General features: G+C 52.6%; 1 protein-coding gene across 4 annotated transcripts in view; it reads left to right on the forward strand.

Annotated features, from left to right (window-relative positions):
• The window catches only part of SEC14L1 (SEC14 like lipid binding 1), a 53395-nt gene that overhangs the window by 18291 nt on the left and 10170 nt on the right, over window positions 1-24934 (forward strand). For all 4 annotated transcript variants that reach the window (XR_005527419.1, XM_039226364.1, XM_039226365.1 and 1 more), the window contains 6 exons: window positions 16358-16507; window positions 16619-16750; window positions 18691-18819; window positions 19644-19878; window positions 21565-21674; window positions 23540-23729. Coding sequence is in view for 3 of the 4 variants with exons in the window: in XM_039226364.1 (XP_039082295.1) it covers window positions 16358-16507; window positions 16619-16750; window positions 18691-18819; window positions 19644-19878; window positions 21565-21674; window positions 23540-23729 (946 nt within the window). In the remaining variant the exon portion in view is untranslated. The remainder of the gene's footprint in view (window positions 1-16357; window positions 16508-16618; window positions 16751-18690; window positions 18820-19643; window positions 19879-21564; window positions 21675-23539; window positions 23730-24934) is intronic.

The raw sequence follows: 24934 nt of genomic DNA on the forward strand, positions 1-24934 counted from the left end.
TGGGAAAGGGTTCTGACGGGTCCTGGCTTCCCAGGCCGGTCTACTGAAGGAGGTCCAGGGTGTCAGCTAGGCCTTGAGCCTGCGCCGCGACCAAACCATCTTCTTGGGCTCTGCTCTCAGCGAGCTTAGGGTCCAGTGAGAAGACCCAGTTGCCTGGGCCCTGGGGGCAAACAAGGAACCTTCTGCTCACTTTGAACCAACATTGCTCCTTTAAGTGTTTGAAAAATACTTAAAGAACATATAGAAGGTCAAAGAATAATGGTGAGCATTTATGGGGTATGTAAATATTTTGTCATACGTTTGTATGACAAAATGGAGGGGTGCATGGTGGGCTCAGTTAGTGGGCTCTTGATCTCGGGGTTTTAAGTTCAAGCCCCACTATGGGTGTAAGAGGTTACTTAAAGATAAAATCTTTAAAAAAGGTGTATACACTCCTGTGTTAATTTCCACAAATCTAAATTAGACCCCGAAGAAGTCGAGGACGCTACCAGTATCTTTTTGATTGCTTACATGTACTTTATGGGTAGGTCCCCACCAGCTTTATTTGGATATAATCGACATTGAACATGATGTTAGTTTATGGTGTAAACCAGTGTTTTGATATATGTACATATTTGTGAAACAACCATCAAAATAAGTTCACTTAACATCTGTCACCTCACATAATTACACATTTTTTTTTTTAATGTTTTATTTTTTCCTAGGAGAGAGAGAGAGAGAGAGAGAGACAGCGTGAGCAGGGGAGGGTCAGAGAAAGAGGGAGTCACAGACTGAAACAGGCTCCAGGCTCTGAGCTGGCAGTCAGCACAGAGCCCGACGCGGGGCTCGAACCCACGAACCGTGAGATCATGACCTAAGCGAAAGTCGGACGCTTAACCGACTAAGCCACCCAGGCGCCCCTAATTACCATTTTTTTTCTTGTGATGATAATTTTTAAGATGTCCTTTTTTAGGGGCGCCTGGGTGGATCAGTCAGTTAAGTGTCTTCAGCTCAGGTCATGATCTTGTGGTTTGCAAGTTTCATCCCCATGTTGGGCACTGTGCTGAAAGCTCAGAGCCTGGAGCCTGCTTTGGATCCCGTGTCTCCCTCTCTTTCTGCCCCTCCCCTCCTCATGCTCTCTCAATCTCTCTCTTTCTCAAAAATAAACATTTAAAAAAAAAAAAAAAGGTCTTCTTTTAGTAGCTTTCAAATATGCAATGCAGTATAATAATCACTGTGCCGTGCGTTACATCATCACTTTTTTAAAGTATTATTTTTTTAAGTAGGTTCCACACCCAGTGTGGAGCTTGAACTCATGACCCCGAGATCAGGAGTCGCGTGTTCTACCCACTGAGTTAGCCTGGTGCCCGGACTTATCTTCTGACTGGAAGTGTGTACTTTTGGAGTAGGCTCTTCTCTTATTCCGCTTTGCAAATGAGAATACCGAGGTGAGTGTTGCTGGCTCAGTGACGGTCCCTGGCCTGGCCGCCTCGCCCAGTGACTGCTGTACGAAGCAAGCGTAGTTCCGAGCCAGCCGGCCCGGGAGTGGGGACTGCCCGCCGCTGGCTCAGCTCCGGACAAACCCAGATCTCGCCAACCTGCCTGTGACACTCTGACCCTTGGCTCTCCTAATCCTGGATGGGGCCGGTCTGGGGGCTTTGCTTTAAAATTCCTCTCCCTTTCTCCTCCTCCCTCTGATCTGCCCCTGCGGACTCGGTTCCCTGCTGGGCACTACAGCACCCCCCCCCCCCCCCCCCCCCCCCCCCCCCCGGCCCCGTGCCCTCTGTCTGGTGGCTCACAGTCTGTTTCCTTCAGCGAAGGCAGTTGCTTACAGGTGGTGCCGCTGGGACACCGGAGCCCAAGCCCGCCGTTGGCTCTGCTGGGCGCCTCCCTGGTTCGTGTCGAAGCCTCAGGGTGACGGTGCTGCCGGGGCAGAGGGAAAGGACGCTGCCGGCTGGCTGACTGAGCCCCCTGGGCGCTGGGGGTGGGTAGGAGGTTGCTGGCAACCTGAGCTCCAAAGAGTCCGTCCGAGGCCGCGAGTGCTGGTGCGGCATCCCGTCTTCGGGCAGCGGCCGCTCAAGACCCCCGGGAGAAGGCGGTGTCCTTGCCGCGGGAGAGGACCGTCCCCGGGCCCTGGGACCAGCAGGGTTTACATTTATTCAGGCCGCGATGAGAGCCGAGCGATTCGTTTCCTGGCTTGAGTTCTTTCCTGTCCAGCTATGTCGTGCTTCCTCGTTCTGCAGAAAACGTTCACGCCGTCGGTATTAGGCCCAACTGAGGGCTGCCTGGGACGGACACCTTTTCAGGGACCATCATTATCAGTCATTTAACCAGCGAAGTCTGTTTCCTGTATTTATTTCGTCCTTCAGAGGGAATATTTTATCCATAACACCTAAATTGAAGTAAAGATGATTTCTCTCTTTATCTTCAGTTTTGCCTTTTCTTTATAGAAAGAAGGAGACCTATAGGATATTATTTACACCAAGTTTTTTGGTTTTTTTAACTCGGCTCTTATCCACTTAGCATAGTGGGTTTCCACCAAAGCCTCAGGAGATTTGCAGCGGGTGTTTTTAGGGCTGTTGGGAATATGCTTATCATTGTAGCTTAGAGAACATAGGGATTTTTGGGGGGTGGGTTTTCAAAGTATAGTAGAAAAGATAAACGTCAAAAAGTTTTTAGTTTTTAAAATTTAGTTTTTAAAGCTCATGGCCTTAGAAAGGTTTCCTTCCTCTTTTTGTGCCTGGACAGTGGGGCTCCTTGGGACGGCTGGGTGGCTGCGTCTTTTTTTTTTTTTTTTTAATGTCTTTTTATTTATTTCTGAGAGAGACAGTGTGAGCAGGGGAGGGTCAGAGAGAGAGGGAGATACAGAATCTGAAACAGGCTCTAGGCTCTGAGCTGTCAGCACAGAGCCCAATGCGCGGCTCGAACCCACGAACCGTGAGATCATGACCTGAGCCGAAGCCAAACGCTTAACCGACTGAGTCCCCCCAGGCGCCCCTGCGTCTTTACTTAACGTGCAGTCACCTTCTTCCTCTTCCGGAAGTTCTCGTGCAGCAGAGGACAGTCGCCACATTTTTTTGACTGTTGTGCTTATTCTGTGTCGGGGCCTGCTCACCAGTTCCTTTTTTAATCTTCCGCGATTCTGTACGCTGGAGAAAATGAAGAGGCTGGGACTCGGCAGAATTCAGGAGCCTCCCTGGGCCCTCTGCTGGCTGCTGTTTGGAGCTGGGATTTGAAGCTGGGTCTCTTCTCCCAGGGTCCGTATGAGGGGGTGGAGACCCGGGTTCAAATCCTGGGACATTTTTCTCTCAGCCTCAGTTTCCTCATTTCAAAGTAGAGAGAAACTCATTTTGTAGAAAGATGCAGCCTAGTGAGCGCATCAGTCTTTGTGAAGCCGATTATGGTACGAGCGTAGCACTCAGTACGTGGGCGGTGGCTGGGCACTGTGCTCTCAGGCTCGTTTCCCTGCTGACAGGGTCCCTGTCCCTTGTCCGCGCCTCCTCAGCGCCCGCCATGGCGGGGGGGAGTGATGTTTGTTGGGTGATTTCTCTAGGTTCTTCCGAAAAGAAGTTTGTCTTTTGTTTTCGTATTCCACAGTTGATAGGTTCTTGCTCCTTTATCATATGCCGTAGGTCTCACTTTTTAGAATAGCGTATTTAGGTTTGCAGAAAATTGAGGAGAGCATACAGTGTTTCCAGATACCCCTTTATAATTGCCTTATTGTTAAATTCTGTGTGGTGTGTTTGTTTCAACTGAGAAACCAATGTGAACACATGATTGTTATTCAAAAAAATTTTTTTATGTTTTATTTATTTTTGACGGAGAGAGAAGGAGAGTGTGAGCGGGGGAGGGGCAGAGGGAGAGGGAGACACAGAATCTGAAGCAGGCTCCAGGCTCTGAGCTGTCAGCACAGAGCCCGACGCGGGGCTCGAACTCACGGAACCATGAGATCATGACCTGAGCCGAAATCGGACGCTTAACCGACTGAGCCACCCAGGCGCCCCAACACAGGATTATTAATTAGCATCCCCATGAGGACTCACTCTTGGTGTTGGATGACCCGTGGGTTTGGACAAATGCAGAGTGTCACAGGTGCACATTAAGGCGTCACACGGAGTAGTTTCACGGCTGAGAAGGCCCCTGTGCACCGCCTGGCCGTCCCTGGCTGCTCCCCTCCAGTACCTGGGAGCCGGCGATCTTCTGGCCGTGTCCGTGGTTTTCCTTTGGCAGATTGCCATGTGGATGGCCTCACAGGATGGGTGGCCTTTCATCACACAATCATCGAAGCTCCTCCCTGTCGTCTCGTGGGCTGCTGGCCGGCTGCTCTTTGTTGCCGAGTAATGCTCTCCTGCAGGGATGTGGCCGGGGTGGGTCTGTCCGTGTTTAGGAGGACACCGTGCTCGCCTCCAGTCTTTGACACTTAGGAATAAAGCCTTTCACCGTGCATCCCTTTTCACATACCCTTGACACTTCCCGGCTCTGGTGGGTCCCCGTCCTTTGTCAGACATACTGGCCACTGCTGGATATGTTTTCCGGACTTGGCCTGGCAGGCAAAACTATATGAGTTTGTGTTGTTGCTCATAGCTTTACTGAGGCACACGTGATGAATAATAAAGTGTACATTTTAAAGCTACATAGCTGGGTAAGTTTTGTCCTGTGTCTCTGTCTTTACCTCTGAAACCATCTCTATAATTAGGATAATGAACACGCATCACCCCGGAAGTTTGTTACGTCCAGTTTAATTTCTCCTTTTTTCCTAAGGCCAGGGGACCGCTGATTTGCTTTCTGTTACTGTAAATTAGTTTGCGTTTCCCAGAATTTCGCAGAATCACACGTACTTTTTTTTTCTTTGCCTGTTGTCTTTGGTTCAGCATAATTATTTTGATTCACTCATGTATGCACGGATAAACTGTTGATCACGTTGTATTGCTGAAGAGTGTCTCCTTGGGTGGGTCTGCCACAAATTTTTATTGCAGCAGAAACATTGGCATTAAAAAATACTTAAAAACTTTTTAACTTTTTAAAAATTTATTTTTTGAAGAGAGAGAAAGAGAGTGTGTGGTTGCACAAGTGGGGCGGTGGGGGGGAGAGCAGCCCAAGCAGGCTTCGGGCCATCAACACCGAGCCCACGAACGGTGAAATGATGACCTGAGCTGAAACCAAGGGAATCGGACGCCTCCCCGACTGAGCCCTCCGGGCGCCCCCGGAAGAGAACACCTTCTGATTTCATAGCACCTTTCTAAGATTTTGGATCTGTTCGAATCAAGATTAATTTACTTTATTGTTATTATTTTTATTTTTTATTGCTCCTGTAGTTTATTTTAAAATCTGGATTCATATTTGTAAGCCAGAAAACAAAGGCATACTTTTCAGGCTGTCAGCAAAAAGGAAAACAGAACACAGTTGCCAAAGTTCTATTCTAGGCAGAAAACACAACTGGATGTGGGACTCAGACCGTGAGGGGGGCGAGGAGGGTAGAGCGAGGTGGGGGGGTTGTGCTGGGGGAGGGGGACCGCCTCACAGGGGCTGCCCGCATCCCTGCGCCGGCCTGGAAGGAATGAACCTTGTTTACCCTAAGTTACCTTTGCGATTGGTGTGTGTGTTCAGAGGCTGCCTGTTTTCTAAAAAATTCCCTCTGATGCCAGAGATCTTTAAATAGGTGATGCAGCCTCATTCTGCGTCCAGACAAAAGGCTTTAAGTAACAAGGCCGAGTTAAAACAGATTCGAAAGTCAGACCAGTATAATTAGCTCACCGGGAAGTATGACTGACCCTCGGTTTCGAGGAAAGAAGACATTCATCCTAAGACTTACTCTTTCGGGTCCGCCGTGGCCGTGCACTCGTTTTGGGGCCTGAACTGGGACAGAGGCGTGTAGTTGTTAGGTCACAGTGTTTGTTCCTTGTGAATCAGCCAAGAATGTCATAGTAATTTCTTGAACTTGAAATGTGGCCAGTGAGGCTGAGGAACCGAATGTTTTAAAGTTACTTACCTTTTAAACAGCCGCACGTGGTTAGTGGCTGCAGGTTCAGTGACCGCTGGTCTGTGCGCATTGAGTGCAATGGTGGGTGTTGTCGTCATTCTTCAAATGCATTCCCTCATCCCCCCTACCCCCCACTCCCGTTTTGGGTGAAAGGTGTAGTCAGACTTGTGTATGTAAGTTAGGTGTGTATTTGTTGGAATCCCGTCGTCTCGTGGAGAACAGGTCAGGGAAATACATGTAAAGTATATGAGGTGACCCTTCATGGCTTCACACTTCTTTCTGTTTTATTTAAAGGGTTTTGTCCTTTGTGATTTTGACTGATTGTCATTTTAAAGAGCTCTTGCATTTCTGTGAGAAAATAATTATGTGTTAGAGCTCATCTCCTAGACGAGGGCTGGGGGACCGTGCCCTGCTGCTTGGCTTTGCATGCCAGCGCTTAGCTTTTATGCCTGGATCGTACAGATGATGCATGTAAATGTGTATAAATAATATATATATTTAGTTTTTATATTTTTTAATGGTTAGGGAAAATTCCAAAGAAGAATATTTCACGACAGGTGAAAAAGCACATGAAATTCAGTTTCTGGTGTCTGTAAACACAGCTATTGGAACACAGCCGCGCTCGTTCGCGTATTCTCTGTCCCACAGAAGCAGAGTTGAGTATTGGCGACAGAGGCTGCCTGGCCCATGAAGCTGAAAGTATTTGTTTCCTGGCCCTTCACTTCCTACAGAAGCTCGCTCACCCCTCTCTCTGATTCTCTGAGGTCCCTGTGCAGAAGTTGGAAACTTACTAGGACACTGGACCGTTTGTTTGGGAGAGAAAGTTTGATGGTAGAAAATCAATTGGATTGAAGCACATTTGTTTAGATTTTGAAAACCGCCTCTTTATGCAGGCAGAAGAGCTTTTGAACAAATGAGTAACATTTAGAGCACTTGGAGCCAGAGGGGCCTGGGGGGCTCAGTCTGTTAGGCATCGGACTTCGACTCCGGTCTTGATCTCATGGTTCATGGGTTTGAGCCCCACGCGGGGCTCTGTGCTGACAGCTCCGAGCCTGGAGCTGCTTTGGATTCTGTGTCTCCCTCTGTCTCTGCCCCTTCCCCGCTCACGCTCTGTCTCTCTCTCTCAAAAATAAACATTAAAAAAAAACAAACTTTAAAGCAATTGGAGCCGCAGTTCCCTCACTGTTATGAGGCACCACGGCGCTGTTGGATATTTTTTAATTTTTGAGGAAACACGCTCGGTAGTCAACATTTCTTGGACGTTGTGCAAACTCGCGCGCGCACAGTAGCTCACGTGTCAAGATTAGATCACACTGCATCCTTTTCGTGGTGTCGCATCCTTGTGGAGCTGGGTGTTCGCTGGTTGCCGTGCTAAACAGCTAGTGCCACACGAGAAATCGGGGGCCACAGGAAGAGAGAGTAGAAGTGTCCCGTGTGATTGCAAGCCTCGGTGGCACCCAAGTGTCCTCCTCACAAGTAATACTGGTCACGTAGGAATGAAACAAAGACGTGTTTTCCCTTGACTTAAGCAGATTATTGTTTCAGATGGTTACTAAGTTATGAGGACACAAATGTTTTTGAAGTTGTTTGGACCTAATAATAACCAGTATTTCTTCTGGCTTTGGGGCACCGTGGAAAAGTCACTGAATCATCAAGGGTGCTGCCAAGGGACGTTTGGAAACCCCTGACATCAGGCACCATGTGATGGTGCCTAAGGACAAACGTTCCCAGATCAGCCAGGCAGAAATGTCATCATTGATTATCTTCAAGACTGTAAACAAACTGACATCACCCCGGGCTGTTGTCCGGTGTCAGTCTCGAGCTCCTGCAGAAATGTAACACGCGAGCACATGAGGCCTTGGCCGCCTAATCTAGGCTAAAAGCAGAAGATACGGTCTATCAAGCATGTAGATCGTTCTTTGAATTTTATCTGAAAGCTCAGGAATCTCTGTCAGTCTATTAAATTGTGTTAACAAAGGTTTCCACGTAGTCTTGCCCAGAAATTCTTGAAAAGGAATATGTTACAAGTACCATAAGGTAGAACATTCTAGAAGACCTTCCTAAATCAGGGGTGTAGCGGTGCAGCTGCTTGCACACCGCATGGAGAGGAGGAATGGTTTCATGTTTGTCTTCGGTCAGGAGCACCCGAAACTGTCGTGCTCGGTGCCTTTGATTCAGCCAAGTAAGCTCTGTGCCCGGCATCGGACTGGAACTCAGTCCCTGAGGTCCGGAGTCACTTGTTCTACCCCCTGAGCCCCCCAGGCGCCGCCTCCCTCCCCGAACATGCTCATTTTTAAATAGATTCGGGTGATTGATTATTTTTCTTGTAAGGACAGTTCTTTGTTGTCTTGCGTGTTTTGTTCTTACAGCAGCGGTTCTAACCCGGGGCCCTGCCGGCTCCCTCCGGGATAGCGGCTCCGCGGTTCTCCGCCGTGGCCAGGGGCGGGGCCTGGGGCCGTGGGACAGGACTCGGCGTGGTCACCTGCTGCTGCGCTCTGCCCGCCCCTCCCCCTCCCGCACCTGCTCCTGCACCTGCTCCTTTGTCGCTGCTCCGTTGTCACGCACGCGTGGTTCCTTGGTCTAGGACGCAGAGGGCTGGGACGCTTGTGGTAGAAAACCCTGGGCGAGACAGAAGTTCGCGGAGGGTGAATTCCCGTTACTCTTCCAGAGGGGCCGCCGCCAGGGCTCCCGCTCGCGCTGGGACGGAGCGGCGGGGTCAGGCACGGTCTGGGCCTCGCTCCCCTGAATTGTGAAGAGGCCGGGAAAGCCCTACTGCTGTGTGGTTTGGGGCCCTACTTAAAAACACCATCGTGCGGCTCGGTGAGGGCAGCGACCTCCGGAGCGAAAACGTTTTACACGTGACGTCCTTTGATTCTGTGGGTAATTTCTACCAGGCCTTTTACGCTGGTGCCGCCGTCACCGCCTCTGGTCGTCTGCAGGCCGGTGACAGGGCAGGGGACACAGGTGGCCTCTCCTTGGCAGCGGCCCGCCGCCCCAGTGGCACCATGTCCTGCGGTCCAACCGAAAATCGGGGGATTGTGGGAGAAATTCCGAGGTTTTTCTGCCCATGGACACAGCCGTGTGGGAGCAGAGGAGCAGACGTGTGAATGAGCCCCAGGCTCCCCTGGGGCTGGCGGGGAGCGCACTGACCCGGCTCCTTTGTCGCGAGGAAACACGGCCGTGGGGGCAGCCATGGTGGCGGCCGCGAGGGCGGCTGTGGGACGGAGGGACGCCGTGGCCCAACGTGTGGGAGCCGCGCACCCACCACGTGCGCTTCTGCTGCGCTTGTGCTTCCGCTCAGCGCGGCCGTGCTCCACGGAGAAGGTCCTAGAAGAGGGAGCCCGTCGGCGTCTGTCACAGTGCCCTGTCTGAGAGCTCACGGCCCCACGGGCCGGACTCACGCCTCCTCCACACCAGTGTCACGCGGAGACAGTGTGTCCTCAGAGCCCTGGAATTGGAGGCTGTCTAAGCTGAAGGGCCTGGCTTACGTGTCAGGTGGGTTTGAGGTCAGAGGGAGACGGCCGGGGGTCTGCCAGAGTGTCACACGCTTCTCTTTAGCTCTAGGAGAAGCCGCGTGTGCTCTTGTGTGCTCTTGCCGGGGCCGTCCCCGTCTGTTGGGACTTGGCCTGTGGGGCTCCCGGAGGACCGGTGACTGGGGGAGGGACTTTGCTGTAAATCCGGCGCTTGCCCCCGACGGTGCTCTGTACCCTGTTACCCCGGTCAGTCTGCTCGTGGTCTTGAACTCGTTTGAAAGTCGCTGACCTGACTGGGTTGTCACGAAGAATTTGGATGAAGTGTACCACAACTGACTGGGTTATAGGTCTCCTTTAAAAGGACTCAGATTTTCAAAAACTTAAGTTTTTAATAAATACCTTGTTAAGAATTTACACATGGGGGCGCCTGAGTGGCTCAGTCGGTTGAGCATCCCGACTCTCTGTTTTGGCTCAGGTCGTGATCTCACGGTTTCGTGGGTTCGAGCCCCGCATCGGGCTCCGTGCTGACGGTGCAGAGCCTGCCTGGGATTCTCTCTCTCTCTCTCTGCCACTCCCCTACCCGCGCTGTTCCTCTCTCTCAAAAATAAGTAAATAAAGTTAAAAAAATGAACACATTGATTCCCAAGTAGCGTGGGATTTGGAACCTCGCTTTACTAGCGGACCAGATAGAAGTCCGTTCGTCTTGTAAGAGTGGAGGTGGAATTCAGGAGCCCGTAAAGAACTGAGTTGTGACCAAACGCAGTGTCGGGGCCCCCAGGTCCCTCGGGCAGTCGACACTTGTAATATCTGCAGTTGGCTGAGCTATTATTTGTATGCTTGGGAGCCTCAGCGGCAGACCAGGTGCTGGAAGCTCTTTCTGGAGCCGGTCCTGTGCCTGAAGCAGCTTCTGAGAAAGCTGACGTCACATCTGCAGGTCCCAGCGGTCCCAGCGGCTGCTCCGGGGTTTGTCCGCGCTCTGCGTCCCTGTGGTTTCGCGCCCCACCCCCCGCGGGGAATGTTCCCTGCTGCACACGCTTCTCAGGAAAGCCCTTCGCCACCCATCCGGCGCCCGCCCTGACTGTCGAAGCCCTCTTATTGTCAGTGCGGTTCGTTGACGTTTGTCACCTCCTCCCTGCCTTGTCATCGTTGTACACAGTACGTGTTTCTGTGCCCTTCTTTGAAGGAGCCCTGTCCCCGTGTCCCCCACGGCCATGTTCTCTGATCCCAACGTAGCGCCTCATGCGGCGGCCCCTCCATGCGTAGAATAGAACCAGATCTGTATCTGCGTGAGTTGATGGTCACGTCCAGTGCCACGGAGCATCCGAGCGGTGCGGGGAGCAGCTGGCTTAGTCTGTTGGCTAAGTTGTGTATGAACAGAGTTCAATTTGAAGGTAGATTCTTGACACTGAATTTCTTTTAAACGGGCTTTCCTGGCAGAATGCACTGCTAAGCTCATTGCTTCTCAAGTTGACATGTCTTCACTAAAATACGGTTTTCTTTAGCACGGTACAGGCTTTTAATATCTCAAAATTGCATTCAAAGTTTGGTTAAAAACTCAAAGTACTGTTGCCAGGCTCCCAAATTTCAGGCTCAGAAATGCCTTCTGAAAGATGAAGCGTGGGTGTAGGAAGGCGGGAGGCAGCCAGTCACCCGGGAGGCCGCTTTCCTCGCAGGGCGAGTGGGTAAGGCCCTGCTTTTGTTTTTGTTATTGAAACAATGGCTGTGTTAAACAGAAAGAGTGAGCCAGTGATTATAATCGTTACTCCTCCCTCGAAAGTAAATTTTCCTTTTAAGAGAGGACATGGAAGAACATTTCTCTCTCACGCTGGACACATTCCTTCTGGAATATTTAGTGTTGTTCAGTCTTTCTTGATTTTTGTGCTTGGTACATGCCGACTGTGATTAGGAAGGGACATAATATTGCAATAGTTGGTGAAAAATAAGACGTTGGGAAATTCCTGTGGTTCGCCCCAGGCGGTGGTTTGAACCCGCTGAGGGCTGAAGCCTGGGCTCCTGCTCAGTTCTGGAGAGATGGATGTGGGGGGGGGGGTCCGAAGGCCTGCTGACGTGGGCTCGTGGGCATGGACGAGGTCTCCAAAACAGGGGAGCCGCACGTGGAAATCCAGGTCGCTGTCTCCCCAAGAAGAGCCAGCAGCTGGGGCTCCCTGGGCCCACGTCGCCCCCAGAGCCCCAGTGGCTGGGCCGGGGGGGGGTGCCATCCAGGCCCCCGGGGACCACTCGCCCAGCCTTCTGCCCTGGCCTGGACCTTTGTACGTTTTCATGGGTGAGACCGACAAGGTCGTCCTCGACCAGTTCCGTGCAAGAGCCCTGCTCGTGTCCACACGGCCCTTCCCTGCGAAGTCCCCTTCTGTCGCTAGCGTCCCCAGTTTTCTACCTTGAGAAATTTCCACGTTTAAAGAAGTTGGTGAAGTCTAGTGAACACCCGTATACATTTCCACTTAGAGAAATGAATACATTTGCCTTATCTTGCATGCATACACACGCACACGCACACACGCACACACAGCAGAGGTCGTGCAGCCTGTGTGAAAGACGCTGTGTATGTCACCACACTTTTGCCCTACGCTCCACAGCGTTATTGCCCAAGAATAGAAATGCTACTTAAGGGTCCTCGTTCTCACAGCCACGGGCCGTCACACCGACAGAATGGTGGTGTTTAGTGTGTGATGCACGCTCACGTTCCTCTAAATATTCTTTAGAGCTATTTTCATTCCAGCCAGAGAGCCAGGGCAGCCTCGCCTGTCTCTCTAATTGCCTTCATTCTCCGCTTTTTCTGTCCATCTTTCAAGACAGTATCCTTTTTCATTTTCTAAGAGTCCGGGCCAGTGGTGGTGCGCGGCACCCCGTGACTTGGACTTGGCTCGATTGTTTTGCCCCTTCCTGTTGTGAGGTGTGCGTGGGTCGTGCGTGGCTTCGTTGTCACGGCTGCTCGTCGGGTTGTCCCCTTGGTGGTCCCAAGTTAAGTTCTTGGCCTGAGGTGGTGTCTGCTAGATCTTTCCATTAGAAAGGGACAGATTGGATATCTGTACCTGACAACACGCGGGGCGAAGGGAGACCGCGCCATCTCTTCCGCGACCGTGCCCCGTGTCGAGCCTCAGCTGAGCCGTCACTGTAAACCTGCCATTGCAGATTTGTGGTTTTCTAACGGCGGTGTTTGCTCTTGTGGTTATTAGGTGACATTTGTCCGTAAGAGCTCCTCCCCTGCCCGTTTTTCTTGAGTATCGCTCTTTTCCTGGTGCTCAAGTGATCCCAGGACGGGGCGGGGGGGGGGGAGGGGGGGGAATCCCCTTCTGGCCAGTTCTTGTGTCCTTGTGACGTGCCCCCCTTGGTCGCCGAGCACATCCTTACTTCGGGTAAGTACTTCAGATTCACCGTGACCTTTCCCTCCCGACTAGTAACCAGCCATCTCTTGACAGTGCACGCTCTCCTGTCCGGCCGCGGGCGGTACTCAGCGGCCGAGCTCTGGATGCCGTTTCCTGTGACTGCTGAGGGGTCGTTGCTTCTAGGCCCTTCCTGCGGGCAAAACCAGAATGTGCGTTCATGTTTCTAAAACGATTGGAATGCTTCTGTTTTTCAGAGGCCGTAGCAGCTTTGTAGATGCTAGTTTGTGCTGGAAACCTGGGCTCGGATGTCCCTGCGTAAGCAGTTTCGGAGACTAAAGTTTTGTCAGCGATTTGCAGTCTTCCTTTTCTATAATCTTCTAGAAAGTGAGGCTTTTCTGTGCCAGCGATATGCAGGATTCGTGAACCTTATCTATCTGTGAAAGAGTGGCCCAGGTAAGGGAGCACAGAAACAGAAAGCTGGATTCATTGGTTTATCTAGTAAGATTATTTTTTTTTAATGTTCATTTCTGAGAGAGTGAGCGAGCCCGAGCACATATAAATAAGCAGGGGAGGGGCAGAGAGAGAAGGAGACACAGAATCCGAGGGAGGCTCCAGGCTCCCAGCTGTCAGCACAGAGCCCGACGTGGGGCTCGAACCCACGGAGCACGAGATCATGACTGGAGCCAAAGTTGGACGCTTGACTGATGGAGCCCCCCAGGCGCCGCATGAGCTATTTGATAAACTCCTTAAATGTTGTTTATTTAAAACGCATTGAGAGACGAATACTGTGTGATTTATTAAGATTATCGTGGTAATGGGATGTAGAAAGTATTTAAGAGGAGAGGGGAGTAGATAAATAGGAAGGCTGTTTTCAACCCCCCAAATAAAGACAATTAAAAAGCAATTGTAATTGGTCACCATGTCGGGCTCTCTTCCAGACCACCCTGCGCATGACTGTCACTAATTTTCTGAAAAGGCGACTCTGGTCACGTGGTAGACTTCCCTCCTTCCCCACCCCCCTGTGAGGCAGGTCTGCCCCAGGACAGCCGGCCTTCTGTTGGCTTCCGCCCCTGCCGTGCCCTCAGGGGGTGACCACGTGGGCTGTGCTCAGCAGGGACATCCCTTGTCTTGGTGCCACCGCAGGCCACCGTCCCTCCGCCCGGCTTTGGGTCCCTGCTCGCACCTCCACATTACCCTGAGGCCACGCTTCTGGGTTCTCATTCCTAGAAATCTCTCCCCTCCTTGCTGACTGTAAACACACCCTCTGGGCTTTGAGGCCCAGTGTAAATGCCTCCTCTTCCATGAAGCCTTCCCAGACCACCATCTCTCCACAGCTCAGGGTGTTCTCTTTCTCCTTACACCTGTGTGGCACTCGCTCAGGCTTAGGACACGCGTGTATGACCCCGACTCCCCTTCCTCACCCGTGTGTTTCGCTTTCCACCGCCTCCCACACTGCCTGGCGTGGTGCCTCACAGAGACGGCAGAGCGCAGCTGCAGGTTTGCACACTCGCGTCGCCCGGTGGCGTGCCGGCGCTTCGCGGGCGCTTAGAGCGGGACGACCAGTAGGCCGCCTGGCGGGGGCGTCCGACTCGGGCTCGTGTGGGTCTCACGGTTCGTGAGCTCAGGCCCCGCGCCGGGCTCGCTGCTGTCAGCACGGAGTCCACTTTGGATCCTCTGTCCCCCCCCACCCCGCCCCTCCCTCTTTCTCTTCTGCCTCTTTCTCTCTGTAAAAAAGAAATATTAAAAAAAATTTTTTTAAATACAAAAAAAAATAGGCTGCCCGCATGCTCCAGCCCCTGTGAGCTGGGTACTCTCGTCAGACGTCAGGTCTGTGCGCAGGCAACATCAGGACGCTTCTGTGCGAGAGGGAGCGTCTTAGGACGGCGCGGGGGGGGGGGCTCCGGAACGGCTGGCTCCTTGTCAGAGGTCACACCGGGCAGCCCGTGCTTCTCAACAGCGTACATTTCCCCTCAGACCCGTGCTTGCTGTGATTCATTTAAGGGGGGAGGTCAGCCTCCCACCCCCATTTCTAGGACAGCGGGTGGCGGAGTGACATGTGTCACTTCAGTAGGAACATCACATCCCCAGAGTCCCGGTCCCGGTCCCAGCCTCCTTCTCAGGCTCCTTCTTAGAGCCCAGACGCTTGCCATCCGGCCGCCACGGGTTCCTGTCCCTGCAGCCCCGGGGGCCGGCCGCGGGACGGCTTAGGTTTTAGTGTCAGTTCACCCGGGTCGGTGGCGGCGTTGTCCTCACAGGTCACCACGCACTCGCTACGCCGTAAACGAAATTGGTGCCTGAGTGCGTTTTCCAAAACTTTGGGTGAATTTTACAGCAAGTGAAGCTTTTGTTTCCCAGATTTTTAATTTGAGATTATTGCGGATTCGTGATGTATTAATAATACGCTATTCACGAGGAATGACACGGAGGGCTCCCACCTGCTCTTTACCCCTCCCCCATAACATTTTGGGAGACGCTGGTACGTCCTCATGACCAGGGTGTAGACCTTGATGCAGTGAAGATGCTCCGCGTTTTCCAAGTGTCTTTCTTGTTACCCTCTGACAGTCACAGCCACCTCCCCTGCCCCAGGCAACCGCTAATCCTTCTGCATTTCTACGATTGTCCGATTGTCCGAGAAAGTTAAGTCCGCGGTCCATTTTGAGCTAATTTTTGTATACGGTGTGGCGTTCGGGTTGAGGTCCATTTTTCCCCCGTTGGTGTGCAGGTTCTCCAGTAAGATTTGCTGGACAGAAAGTCTCCTTCCGTTGAATTGCTCTTGCACTTTGGGCATATTCGTGTGGGTCAGTTCACGGCTCTCCGTCCGTTGGCCTCCGCGTCTGTCCGCGGCCAGTAGCGCATCGCCTGGGTCCCCGCGGCCGTGCAGCCGGCACCAGTCCCGCCCCTGCGTCGAGTGATTCCTCCCAACTGAGTCCTTTTGTTCAGGATTGTTTTAGCTGTTGCAGTTCTTCTGCCTTTCCATGTAAACTTTGTTTTATTTTTTAAAGTTTATTTATTTTGAGAGAGAGCGAGAGCACAGGCTGGGGAGGGGCAGAGAGAGAGAGGGAGAGAGAGAATCCCAAGCAGGCTCCGCACCGTCAGCACAGAGCCGGACGCGGGGCTCGCATTCCTGAGCCGGGAGATCATATCCTGAGCCGAGATCAAGAGTTGGATGCGCAACTGACTGAGCCCACCCGGGTGCCCCTCCATATACATTTTTAAATAATCTTGTCTATAACATAAAAAATAGTAAACCCTGCTGAAGTTTTGATAGGAATTATGTTAAACCTCTATAACCATGTGGGAGGACTTGACATCGTTACTGCACTGAGTCTTCCAATCTTTAACACAGAACCTCTTTTTCTTTTTAATGAAAGCTTATGACGTAAAGACAAAGATGGCCCTGCGGTAACGCGCGGATGTGTGTGAGGAGATGCTGTGTGGGGGGTTTTTTAAAGGAGGCTTCATGCCCAGAGTGCGGCCCAGCGATCAAGAGTTGGCTGCTTCACCGACTGAGCCACCCCGGCGCCCCGGGAGATGCTTGCATCTTTATTCAATTCCCTTTTTTTTTTTTTAATGTATTGCAGGCCTACGAAAGGAGGTTTCCTACGTGCCCCTTGATTCCGATGTTTGTGGACAGCGACACCGTGAACGAGTTCAAGAGTGAAGACGGGGCCATTCACATTACAGAAAGGCGCTGTAAGCTGGACATAGATGCACCAAGGCTGCTGAAGAAGGTACCCGTGGGGACATGTCAGGCGTCCCCGAGCCTGGCCAACTTAACACGCACAACCTCTGTTGCGCTTGGCGTCATTAATACGTCCGTTTTCTCTTTATTTTCTTTAAAGATCGCAGGAGTCGATTACGTATATTTTGTCCAGAAAAACTCCCTGAATTCTCGGGAGCGCACCTTGCACATCGAAGCCCATAACGAAACGTTCTCTAACCGGGTCATCATCCGCGAACACTGCTGCTACTCTGTGAGTGACCCCCCCAGGGGTGGGGGCACGGGGATGCGGGCCTGGGCTGCTGGGAACCACGGGCCGTCGCTCTAGACTGTGCACTGCCTCGTCTTTACCACGGACTGCCACTCGCTCCGGGGGGTGCGGTCAGTGGGACGGGCCACACTCTTGTGGCCGTTAAGGTGGCCCAGTGAGGCCTTGGTTTGTTTAGAAATACTCCCTTGCTCTTGCCCGTCCTTTCCGGCTCCACTCGGACACTTCAGAAGTGTGCAGGAAGGACCCGGAGTCCCTGAAAGCAGAGCGCTCCCGTGAAGCGTTTCACACGCTGGAAACGGGGCAAAGCAGAGCAGCAGTTGTGAGTTTATACGGAAAGGCCTTTGAGCATTCGTGTGTTCAAGGCATAACGTCTTCGGTGTTTCTGGCGCCGTAGGGCACGTCTTGCTAACAGATGCACGGACTCAGTGGAGATGAAGCCCACATGCCCACAGACCCAGTTCTAAGCCCGGGCGTCTTGAGGCTCCCAGGGGAGGGGGCCCGAGGGTGGGGGGAGCTTGGTGCCACCCTCACTGCTTGGGGCATGAGCTGGCTTCGTATAATGGCTTGTGCAAAACAAATGGTGACTGCTGTTTTCACGGTCACCTGTTTTCCTAAAAGAGGAAATTCTCTTCAGATTTCTTATGGTTAGCCGGGACGGGGGCAGATGCCAGGCTTTCGCGGAAGCGATGGGGCCGAGTGCGGACTCTGGGAGACTGGAGGTTGCCTGTGCTGCCTACCTCTGGAGCAGGCTGGTCTGCCGTCGCCGTTCCTCACTTGTTACCACATTACTAGAATCATCTAGCAGGGGCTCTCTGCTTCTTCCTTGCCGTCCTCCAGCATACCCTTAGCGCTGAATCCAAAGTGATCCATTTAAAGTACGTCAGATCAGGGCCGCCTAGGGGGCTCACTTGGTTGAGCGTCTGACTTCGGCTCAGGTCTCAATCTCACAGTTCGTGGGTTTGAGCCCCGCCATCGGGCTCTGTGCTGACAGCTCAGAGCCTGGAGCCTGCTTCGGAATCTGTGTCTCCCTCTCTCTCTCTACCCCTCCCCTGCTTGCTCGCTCGCTCTCTCACAAAGATAAATAAACATTAAAAATTTAAATAAAGTATATCAGATCATATACTTTCTGCAGCGTTCCTGCATTTCTCGAAGACGAGATGCCCAGAGGCCTCCCAGCGGCTTACAGGGCCCTGCACTTTCCTCTCCTCACACATCTGCTGTCCCGCCTGCCTTGTGCACACGCCTGCACACCCTCTTCTGTTCCCCCTATGGACCTCTGCTCCAAGGGCGCCCTCTGCCGGGAGCGCTGAGCCCCCAGGCCCCTGCTGGGCTCCAGCCCACACTCCTTCAGTCCGTGCTCACGGTGCTCTGCTCACGTGCGCCCTTCTGGAGGAAACCAGCTCAACGCCCTGTTCAATTCTGCTGCCCCCCCCCCCCCCCCCCCCCCCCCCCCCCCCCCCCCCCCCCCCCCCCCCCCCCCCCCCCCCCCCCCGTTCATTAACCTGCTCCAGCTTTTCCTTTTTCCCTTAGTGCTTGTCTTAAATTTCTTACCTCTTCTGTTCATGGCTAATCGGCTGTCTCCCCTCCAGACTCTACGCTGCATAAAGCAGGGATCTTTGTCTTGTTTACGATGGAGAGCACTGCTCCGGAAATAACGGCGAATGAGCGAACCAAGAGTGAACATGGAGCTCTCCTTTTAACAGTCATTTTTAGTGTTTTTTTTTTTTTCCTGGAGTATTTTACAAATATTTAGGTCTTTTGATTTTTGAACCTCCCTGTGTAATTTTTCCATCTGCTGCTTTCATGACAATAACATGACTAGTAGAGTGTTTTCCTTTGGCTCCTGGTTGATTGAGGAGCAGACAGATGCTGTTGTCAGTTGTCAGCGTAGTTAATGGGAGCGATTTCTTGTTTCTCTGCAGGTTCACCCTGAAAATGAAGATTGGACCTGTTTTGAACAGTCTGCAAGTTTAGATATTAAATCTTTCTTTGGTTTTGAAAGTACGGTGGAAAAAATTGCGATGAAACAGTATACCAGCAACATTAAGAAAGTGAGTCCAGCTTGGGGCTTTGTGGAAAAGGGGAGGCGGGGCCTCTGAGCTGTTTGTGGCCGGCAGTGTTTTCAGAAGGCTGGAAACGGGCCCGTCAGGGATCCTGGCCATTTCGTGACAAGGACATGCTCTGACTTTACCCCGGGCCTTGCGTTCCGGGGCGGGGAAGGGTCGCACAGGAGTCAGACACCACTGGTTCCAATGACACAAGGGGGACCGGGTGGCCTCCGGCCTCGGCGCCCTCTGCTGAGGATCGTTGGGAGATTGGGGTGGGGAGGGTGGGGTGGGGGCCGACGGCTGGCGGCGCCCCCAGCTGCCACCTCGGGGTCTGTGGGCAGGAGGAGCCGCGGGGGGAGATGCTTGCTGGGGATCCTGGGGGTCCCCGGGCCTTGGGTTTTTAGGCTTCCCTTCTGTGGAAAACTCCTCATTCTCACGCTGCTGCCTAGCGCTGGCGTGGGGTTTTGGTTTTGAGAGCATCCGTGTGAGATCGTGAGTGCGTTTTGAAGGCCTTCTTTATTTTCGGGCTGTTGGAAGGAACTTGGATCGAGACACAAAGCACAGATTGAGTATAAGTGTGATAAATTGGTGTCTTAATTAGTCATAAAAAAATTCCATCTTTTTAGATGTTACTTCCTAGACTTTTGGAAAAGAGGAAGTAAAATAATTATAAAACACCAGAACACAAAGACATTTGGTTTTTCTTTTCATAGATAGCTTCTATGGCAATTCAGGTTTTGTTAGTGTTTTAAAAATCGATAGGGGGGGAAGGTGAATAATTTGAATGTTGAAAATATACTGCCCTTCAAATTGGTTTTGTTTTCAAGGGGAAAGAAATCATTGAGTACTATCTTCGTCAGTTGGAAGAAGAAGGCATAACGTTCGTGCCCCGCTGGACTCCGCCTTCCACTGCTCCCTCTTCAGAGATGCCGTCCGCCTGTAGGAAGCAGGCCGTGTCCCCGGCCACCGCTGTCCCGGATGCCGCCCAGGCGGAGGGGCTGGGCGGCGAGGCCCTCAGCGGCCCCAGCGCGCCGCCCGAGCCGGCCGCGGGGACCCCCGACGGTGGGTGTGAAGGACGCGGCGTCCCGGGAGCGGGGCCGGGGTTGGGCGGGGGCCTTTCCCTCCGGCTACTCGGCCACTCGGCCTCTTCTCGCCTTCTTGGGACATGGACGTATCATTTCGTTACTGTCCCTTTTCCTCTGGCTTAGGTAACACGCTGTAGTTTTTTTGTTCTTTTTTTTTTTTTTTTTAGAACGAAGAAAAGTTTCCTTCAATGGGCAGGAAGAGTTCTATCACATTCTTTTATTGAAACCAGGAAATGTTTTTCATTTATTTTGATTGAAAGGTAGCAGCTGATCCTTTTAACGCAGCTGTAGCCTTATCAGGTACTTGAGGCTCGCTCTGTGCCCTGTTCTAAGCGCTTTGTATTTACTCACTTAAAAATGGTCCTTTTAGGGGCACCTGGGTGGCTTAGTCGGTTGAGCGTCCGACTTCAGCTCAGGTCATGATCTCACAGTTCGTGGGTTCGAGCCCCGTGTTGGGCTCTGTGCTGACAGCTCAGAGCCTGGAGCCTATTTCGGATTCTGTATCTCCCTCTCTCTCTGACCCTCCCCTGTTCATGCTATCTCTCTTTCTCAGAAATAAATAAAAAATATTTTTTTAAAAAAATGGTCCTCTTAGGTAGGAAATGCTCATTACTGTCATTTTACATCTGGGTTCCTTGAGGCCCGGAGGAACCAAGGGACTTGCAGGGCCGAGCGGCTAGTTGGTGGGGGGCTCGGGCTGCATGAGGTGGCTCTGGGGCCTGCTCGTGGTCGCTGTGCTGTGCTCCTTTCACGTGCACACACACACACACGCATGCGCACCTCTCTTTCCTCCGGGTGCCGTCGTTGTAAAAGCACACAAGAAAAGTCGGCCACTCCTAGGTTTCATTCAGGTATTGGTATTTCCCTTCCCGTGCATCCTCTCTGCAGCCACACTGCCATTTCTTAACCCTCCGGTAGGCAGCAGGTGGCAGATACTTTAATTGGTTTGGGGACACGTTGAATTTTCCCCCATGTGAATGTTCGCTGTATTCATGGTACCTCAGCCCGAAGAAGATTTCTTGTATTCTTTTTTTTTTTTTTAAATATTTTTATTTATTTCTAGGAGAGAGAGAGACAGCGTGAGCAGGGGAGGGTCAGAGAGAGAGGGAGACACAGAATCCGAAACAGGCTTCAGGCTCTAAGCTGTCAGCACAGAGCCCGATGTGGGGCTCGAACCCACGAACCGCGAGATCATGACCTAAGCGAAAGTCGGACGCTTAACCGACTAAGCCACCCAGGCGCCCCTGATTTCTCGTATTCTTAAGCACAGCAGCTGCGCGCGGAACAGGGTCAAGTGCACTTGCTGTTCTATCCCACGGTTTGCCATCACGTAGGTCTTCTTTGTGTAAGTTTGAGTTGACACAGTCACTGAAGTCTGTGATCGCTTTTCTTGCATCCTGAGTGGTCCTGAGGTTGTGCAGATAGAGTGACCCGAGGCCGCCCAGGGAATAGACGGAGTCGGGAGGTGGGGCTGCGGCCGCTCAGGGACTGGGTCGTACAGGCGCTCACCGAGGGGCTCCGGGGGGGCCGGCTGTCCCCGCTGTCCCCGCGGCGTCGTTCAGTCCTGCGACAGGAGGACCGCCCTTTGCGGAGCAGAACGACTGGGAGCCTTCAGGTTCCGGCGTTCTTCATTGTAAGTGTCGTCATGTGACTTCTGTTCCAGACAAGCTGGATGCCGACTACATCAAGAGGTACCTGGGGGACCTGACGCCGCTGCAGGAGAGCTGCCTGATCCGCCTCCGCCAGTGGCTCCAGGAGACCCACAAGGGCAAGGTGAGCCCCCCTCCCCTCCCATGTGCGGTGGGGCCGCCCGTGGAGCTGTGGGCCCACTGTCACCCGGGCTGCATGTCCCATTGCCAGAGCTGGGGCGGCCCCTCCAGTCCCAGGGGCGCAGGACTGGGTTTCTCCAGTGGCACCCCAGTCCAGGTCGCCATGCCCTTCTCTGGAGATGCCGTTGGATTTCCTGTTTACCGGAGAAGGTCCCACTTAGAGACTGTTAACATGTGGGGCGCCTGGCTGGCTCAGTCAGTGGAGCCAGTGGCTCGTGATCTCAGGGCTGTGGGTGTGAGCCCCACGTTGGGTTGGGTGCAGAGATCACTTAAGAATAAAATCTCTAGGGGCGCCTGGGTGGCTCCGTGAAGTGTCTGACTCCAGCTCAGGGCATGACCTCGAGGTTCCTGGGTTCAAGCCCCGTGCCAGGCTCTGTGCTGACAGCTCAGAGGCTGGAGCCTGTGTCGGATTCTGTGTCTCCTTCTCTCTGCCCCTCCCCCACTCATGCTGTCTCTCTCTCTCTCTCTCTCTCTCTCTCACACACACACACACACACACACACACAAATAAATATCATTAAAAAATTTAGAAGTAAAAAGAAAAAATCTTTGAAAAAATTGCATGTTAAATTATAAAGCAATGTTATATTCTAGATATTCAGACATTTTAATTTTCACAAGCTTTGGAAGGAGTTCGTGGATTATCCCAAAATCAGAAATGTTTGAATTTCAGTTTTGAGGCTTTTGGTAAAATTTTAGGTTTAGCCTTATAAGGAATCAGGTTTTTCTAATCAGCCTCATGCTGACGGGGGACCAGAAGTGAGCACAGGCACATTGGGGGTGTCCCGCTAGTTACTGGCATCACTTAGTGAAGGGAAGCTGGGCATTGTGAGGAGCCGGCCTACGCTGATCTCTGCTGGCCTTGGTTACCAGAGCCTATGAGCCTGAGGGCTGCTGAGTGGCACTGACCGGGAGCACGGCTGCCCTAACATGGCTGGCTGCCGTTGGCTGTGCGCTTACCATGTGGTGGACACTCTCACGATCTTTATTAGACCCTCCCAGCATCCTCTGAGATGGGGATATTCGCCCCCACCCCGTTGTACATATGCGGAAACGGAGGCAGAGAGCAGTGAAGTAACTTGCCCGAGGTCTTCCACTGAGGAAGTGCTGGCGTGAAGGTTTGAAGCCAGGACCTTCATTCTAGAATGTTCTTTACTGCATCCGTGTGATGCTGGTCCTTTCTGAGTGACGTCAGTGCCTTCTCAGTGCCTTGAGTTACCCTTCCAGCGGTGGGGTGTTCAGAAGGCTCCCCCTTCCCTACCCTCCACCCCCTCCCGTGTACCAGTGGTATGCGTCAGCGAGGTTGTAGCTGTGGAGGAAGACGGCTGGGCCGGATAAGACTCAGACGCGGTCTTGGCCTTGTTTGTCATTCGGAGGAGCTGACTTGTCCTATAGCTGATTCCAGAGAAGGTTGCTGTGTGTTAGGAACACCATCACCACTGCCACCAAGACCAACACTTCGGTGTTCTGACTTTTGTTCAAGTGTAATACGGAAAAGTGCACGCAGATCACAGTCATAAATCAGGCCAGCAAGCCGAGGCGTTTGATGTTTAACAGATGATTTATGCCTTCGCTCTGCTTTGCAGACGCTAAAATAGAGTTCTGGCAAGATGATTCAGGTTAGCGGTAGTGATCTTCTAACGCACTGAGGGGGGCTTTTTAGTAACGGCTGATTGAGTGCCATAGTGCAATTCCTTCTGGACGCACTGTGAGTTGTAGTGAGTTGTAGAGTTCTCTTCCCCTAGTAACTTGGTTTTCTTCCCTTAGTAGCTTTTAATGTTGCTTAAAAACAGCTTACTCTCTTCACAGATCCCGAAAGATGAGCACATCCTTCGGTTCTTACGTGCCCGGGACTTCAACATCGACAAAGCCAGGGAGATCATGTGCCAGTCGTTGACCTGGCGGAAGCAGCACCAGGTGGACTACATCCTGGATACCTGGACCCCCCCCCAGGTCCTGCACGACTACTACGCGGGGGGCTGGCACCATCACGACAGAGGTGCGCAGGCCGCCCGGGCGCTTCGGGGCCAAAGGGCCTGTGGGTGATCCCTCCCGCCCTCGCCTGGCAGAGGGGCTCCCGTTCTCGCGGCCAGCCCCGCACTCCCCACCCGCTCGGGAGCTCCCCCCTCAACCCCCACCCCTGCTCTGCGCCCCTGAGGAGCACAGGCGCGGGCTGTCCGCTCCTTCCCCCCCCCCGCCCACTTGTCACCCCCGTCAGCCGCCAAGTTTCCTCACCTCCTTTCTCAGTCGCATGGCCTTTGTTTTGACTGATTTTATTTATTTATTTAATTTTTTAAAATGTTTTCTTTTTTCTGAGAGAGACAGCATGAGCAGGGGCGGGTCAGAGAGAGAGGGAGACACAGAATCCGAAACAGGTTCCAGGCTCCGAGCTGGCAGTCAGCACAGAGCCCGACGCGAGGCTCGAACCCACGCACTGTGAGATCATGGACTGAGCCCCCCAGGCGCCCCTGTTTTGGCTGATCTTAAAACCGTGACTTTGACGGCAGTTTTTTCAGAAGCACGGTGCTGGGAAAGGGGCTTTCTGGTGACTGGAACCCCTGCCATATCTGTAGAAACGTGCAGCCAGGTTTTCTGCATCATAACAGTGAGGACCTGCAGCTGTGTTAGGGAGGAAGCAAAACCCAGCTCAGGAAGTGGTTCCCCTGAAACGAAGCGGGATTTGAGTGTGCACAGTTCGCTTCGGCCGTTTTACGTACGTGCCGAGCTGCTGGCATCACCAGAGGCGTGCGCGTGTGCCCTGGCTCAGGGCGGGCGGCAGACACAACGGGTCGCAGACGCGGAGAGGGCACGGGGCGGCCCTGGCCTGCCCTCCCTCGCAGCTGGTTCTTCCCAAACAGAACAGCCCGGATGCGTCTGTTTTCCAGACGTCGTCTCTCTCGTACTCTTCCATATTGATTATAGCTTCCTTAGTTTTTACTAGAAACGTCTATTTATTCTGTCTGCTGACCCTTCAAAGACTAAAGCGTGGTGGTAAAACATTAATGTATTTTATAGGCGTTGGGAGACACTTGTGAGAAATCTTCCTCAACAACACTGGGAGCGCAGAGACCTTTTTGTCTTAAGTAGAACAGTCTAGAGCCAGATCCCTGTAGGCGGTGAATGAGGTTCACCAGGTAATAAACACAAGGAGGAGTCGGGCCCTCTGTCAGAGGAGTGTGCCGGCCCCCCGTGGACCACAGAAGG

This window comes from Hyaena hyaena, unplaced genomic scaffold (genome assembly GCF_003009895.1).
Source record: "Hyaena hyaena isolate Hyena2069 unplaced genomic scaffold, ASM300989v1 scaffold_21, whole genome shotgun sequence".
Taxonomy (NCBI): Eukaryota; Metazoa; Chordata; class Mammalia; order Carnivora; family Hyaenidae; genus Hyaena; species Hyaena hyaena.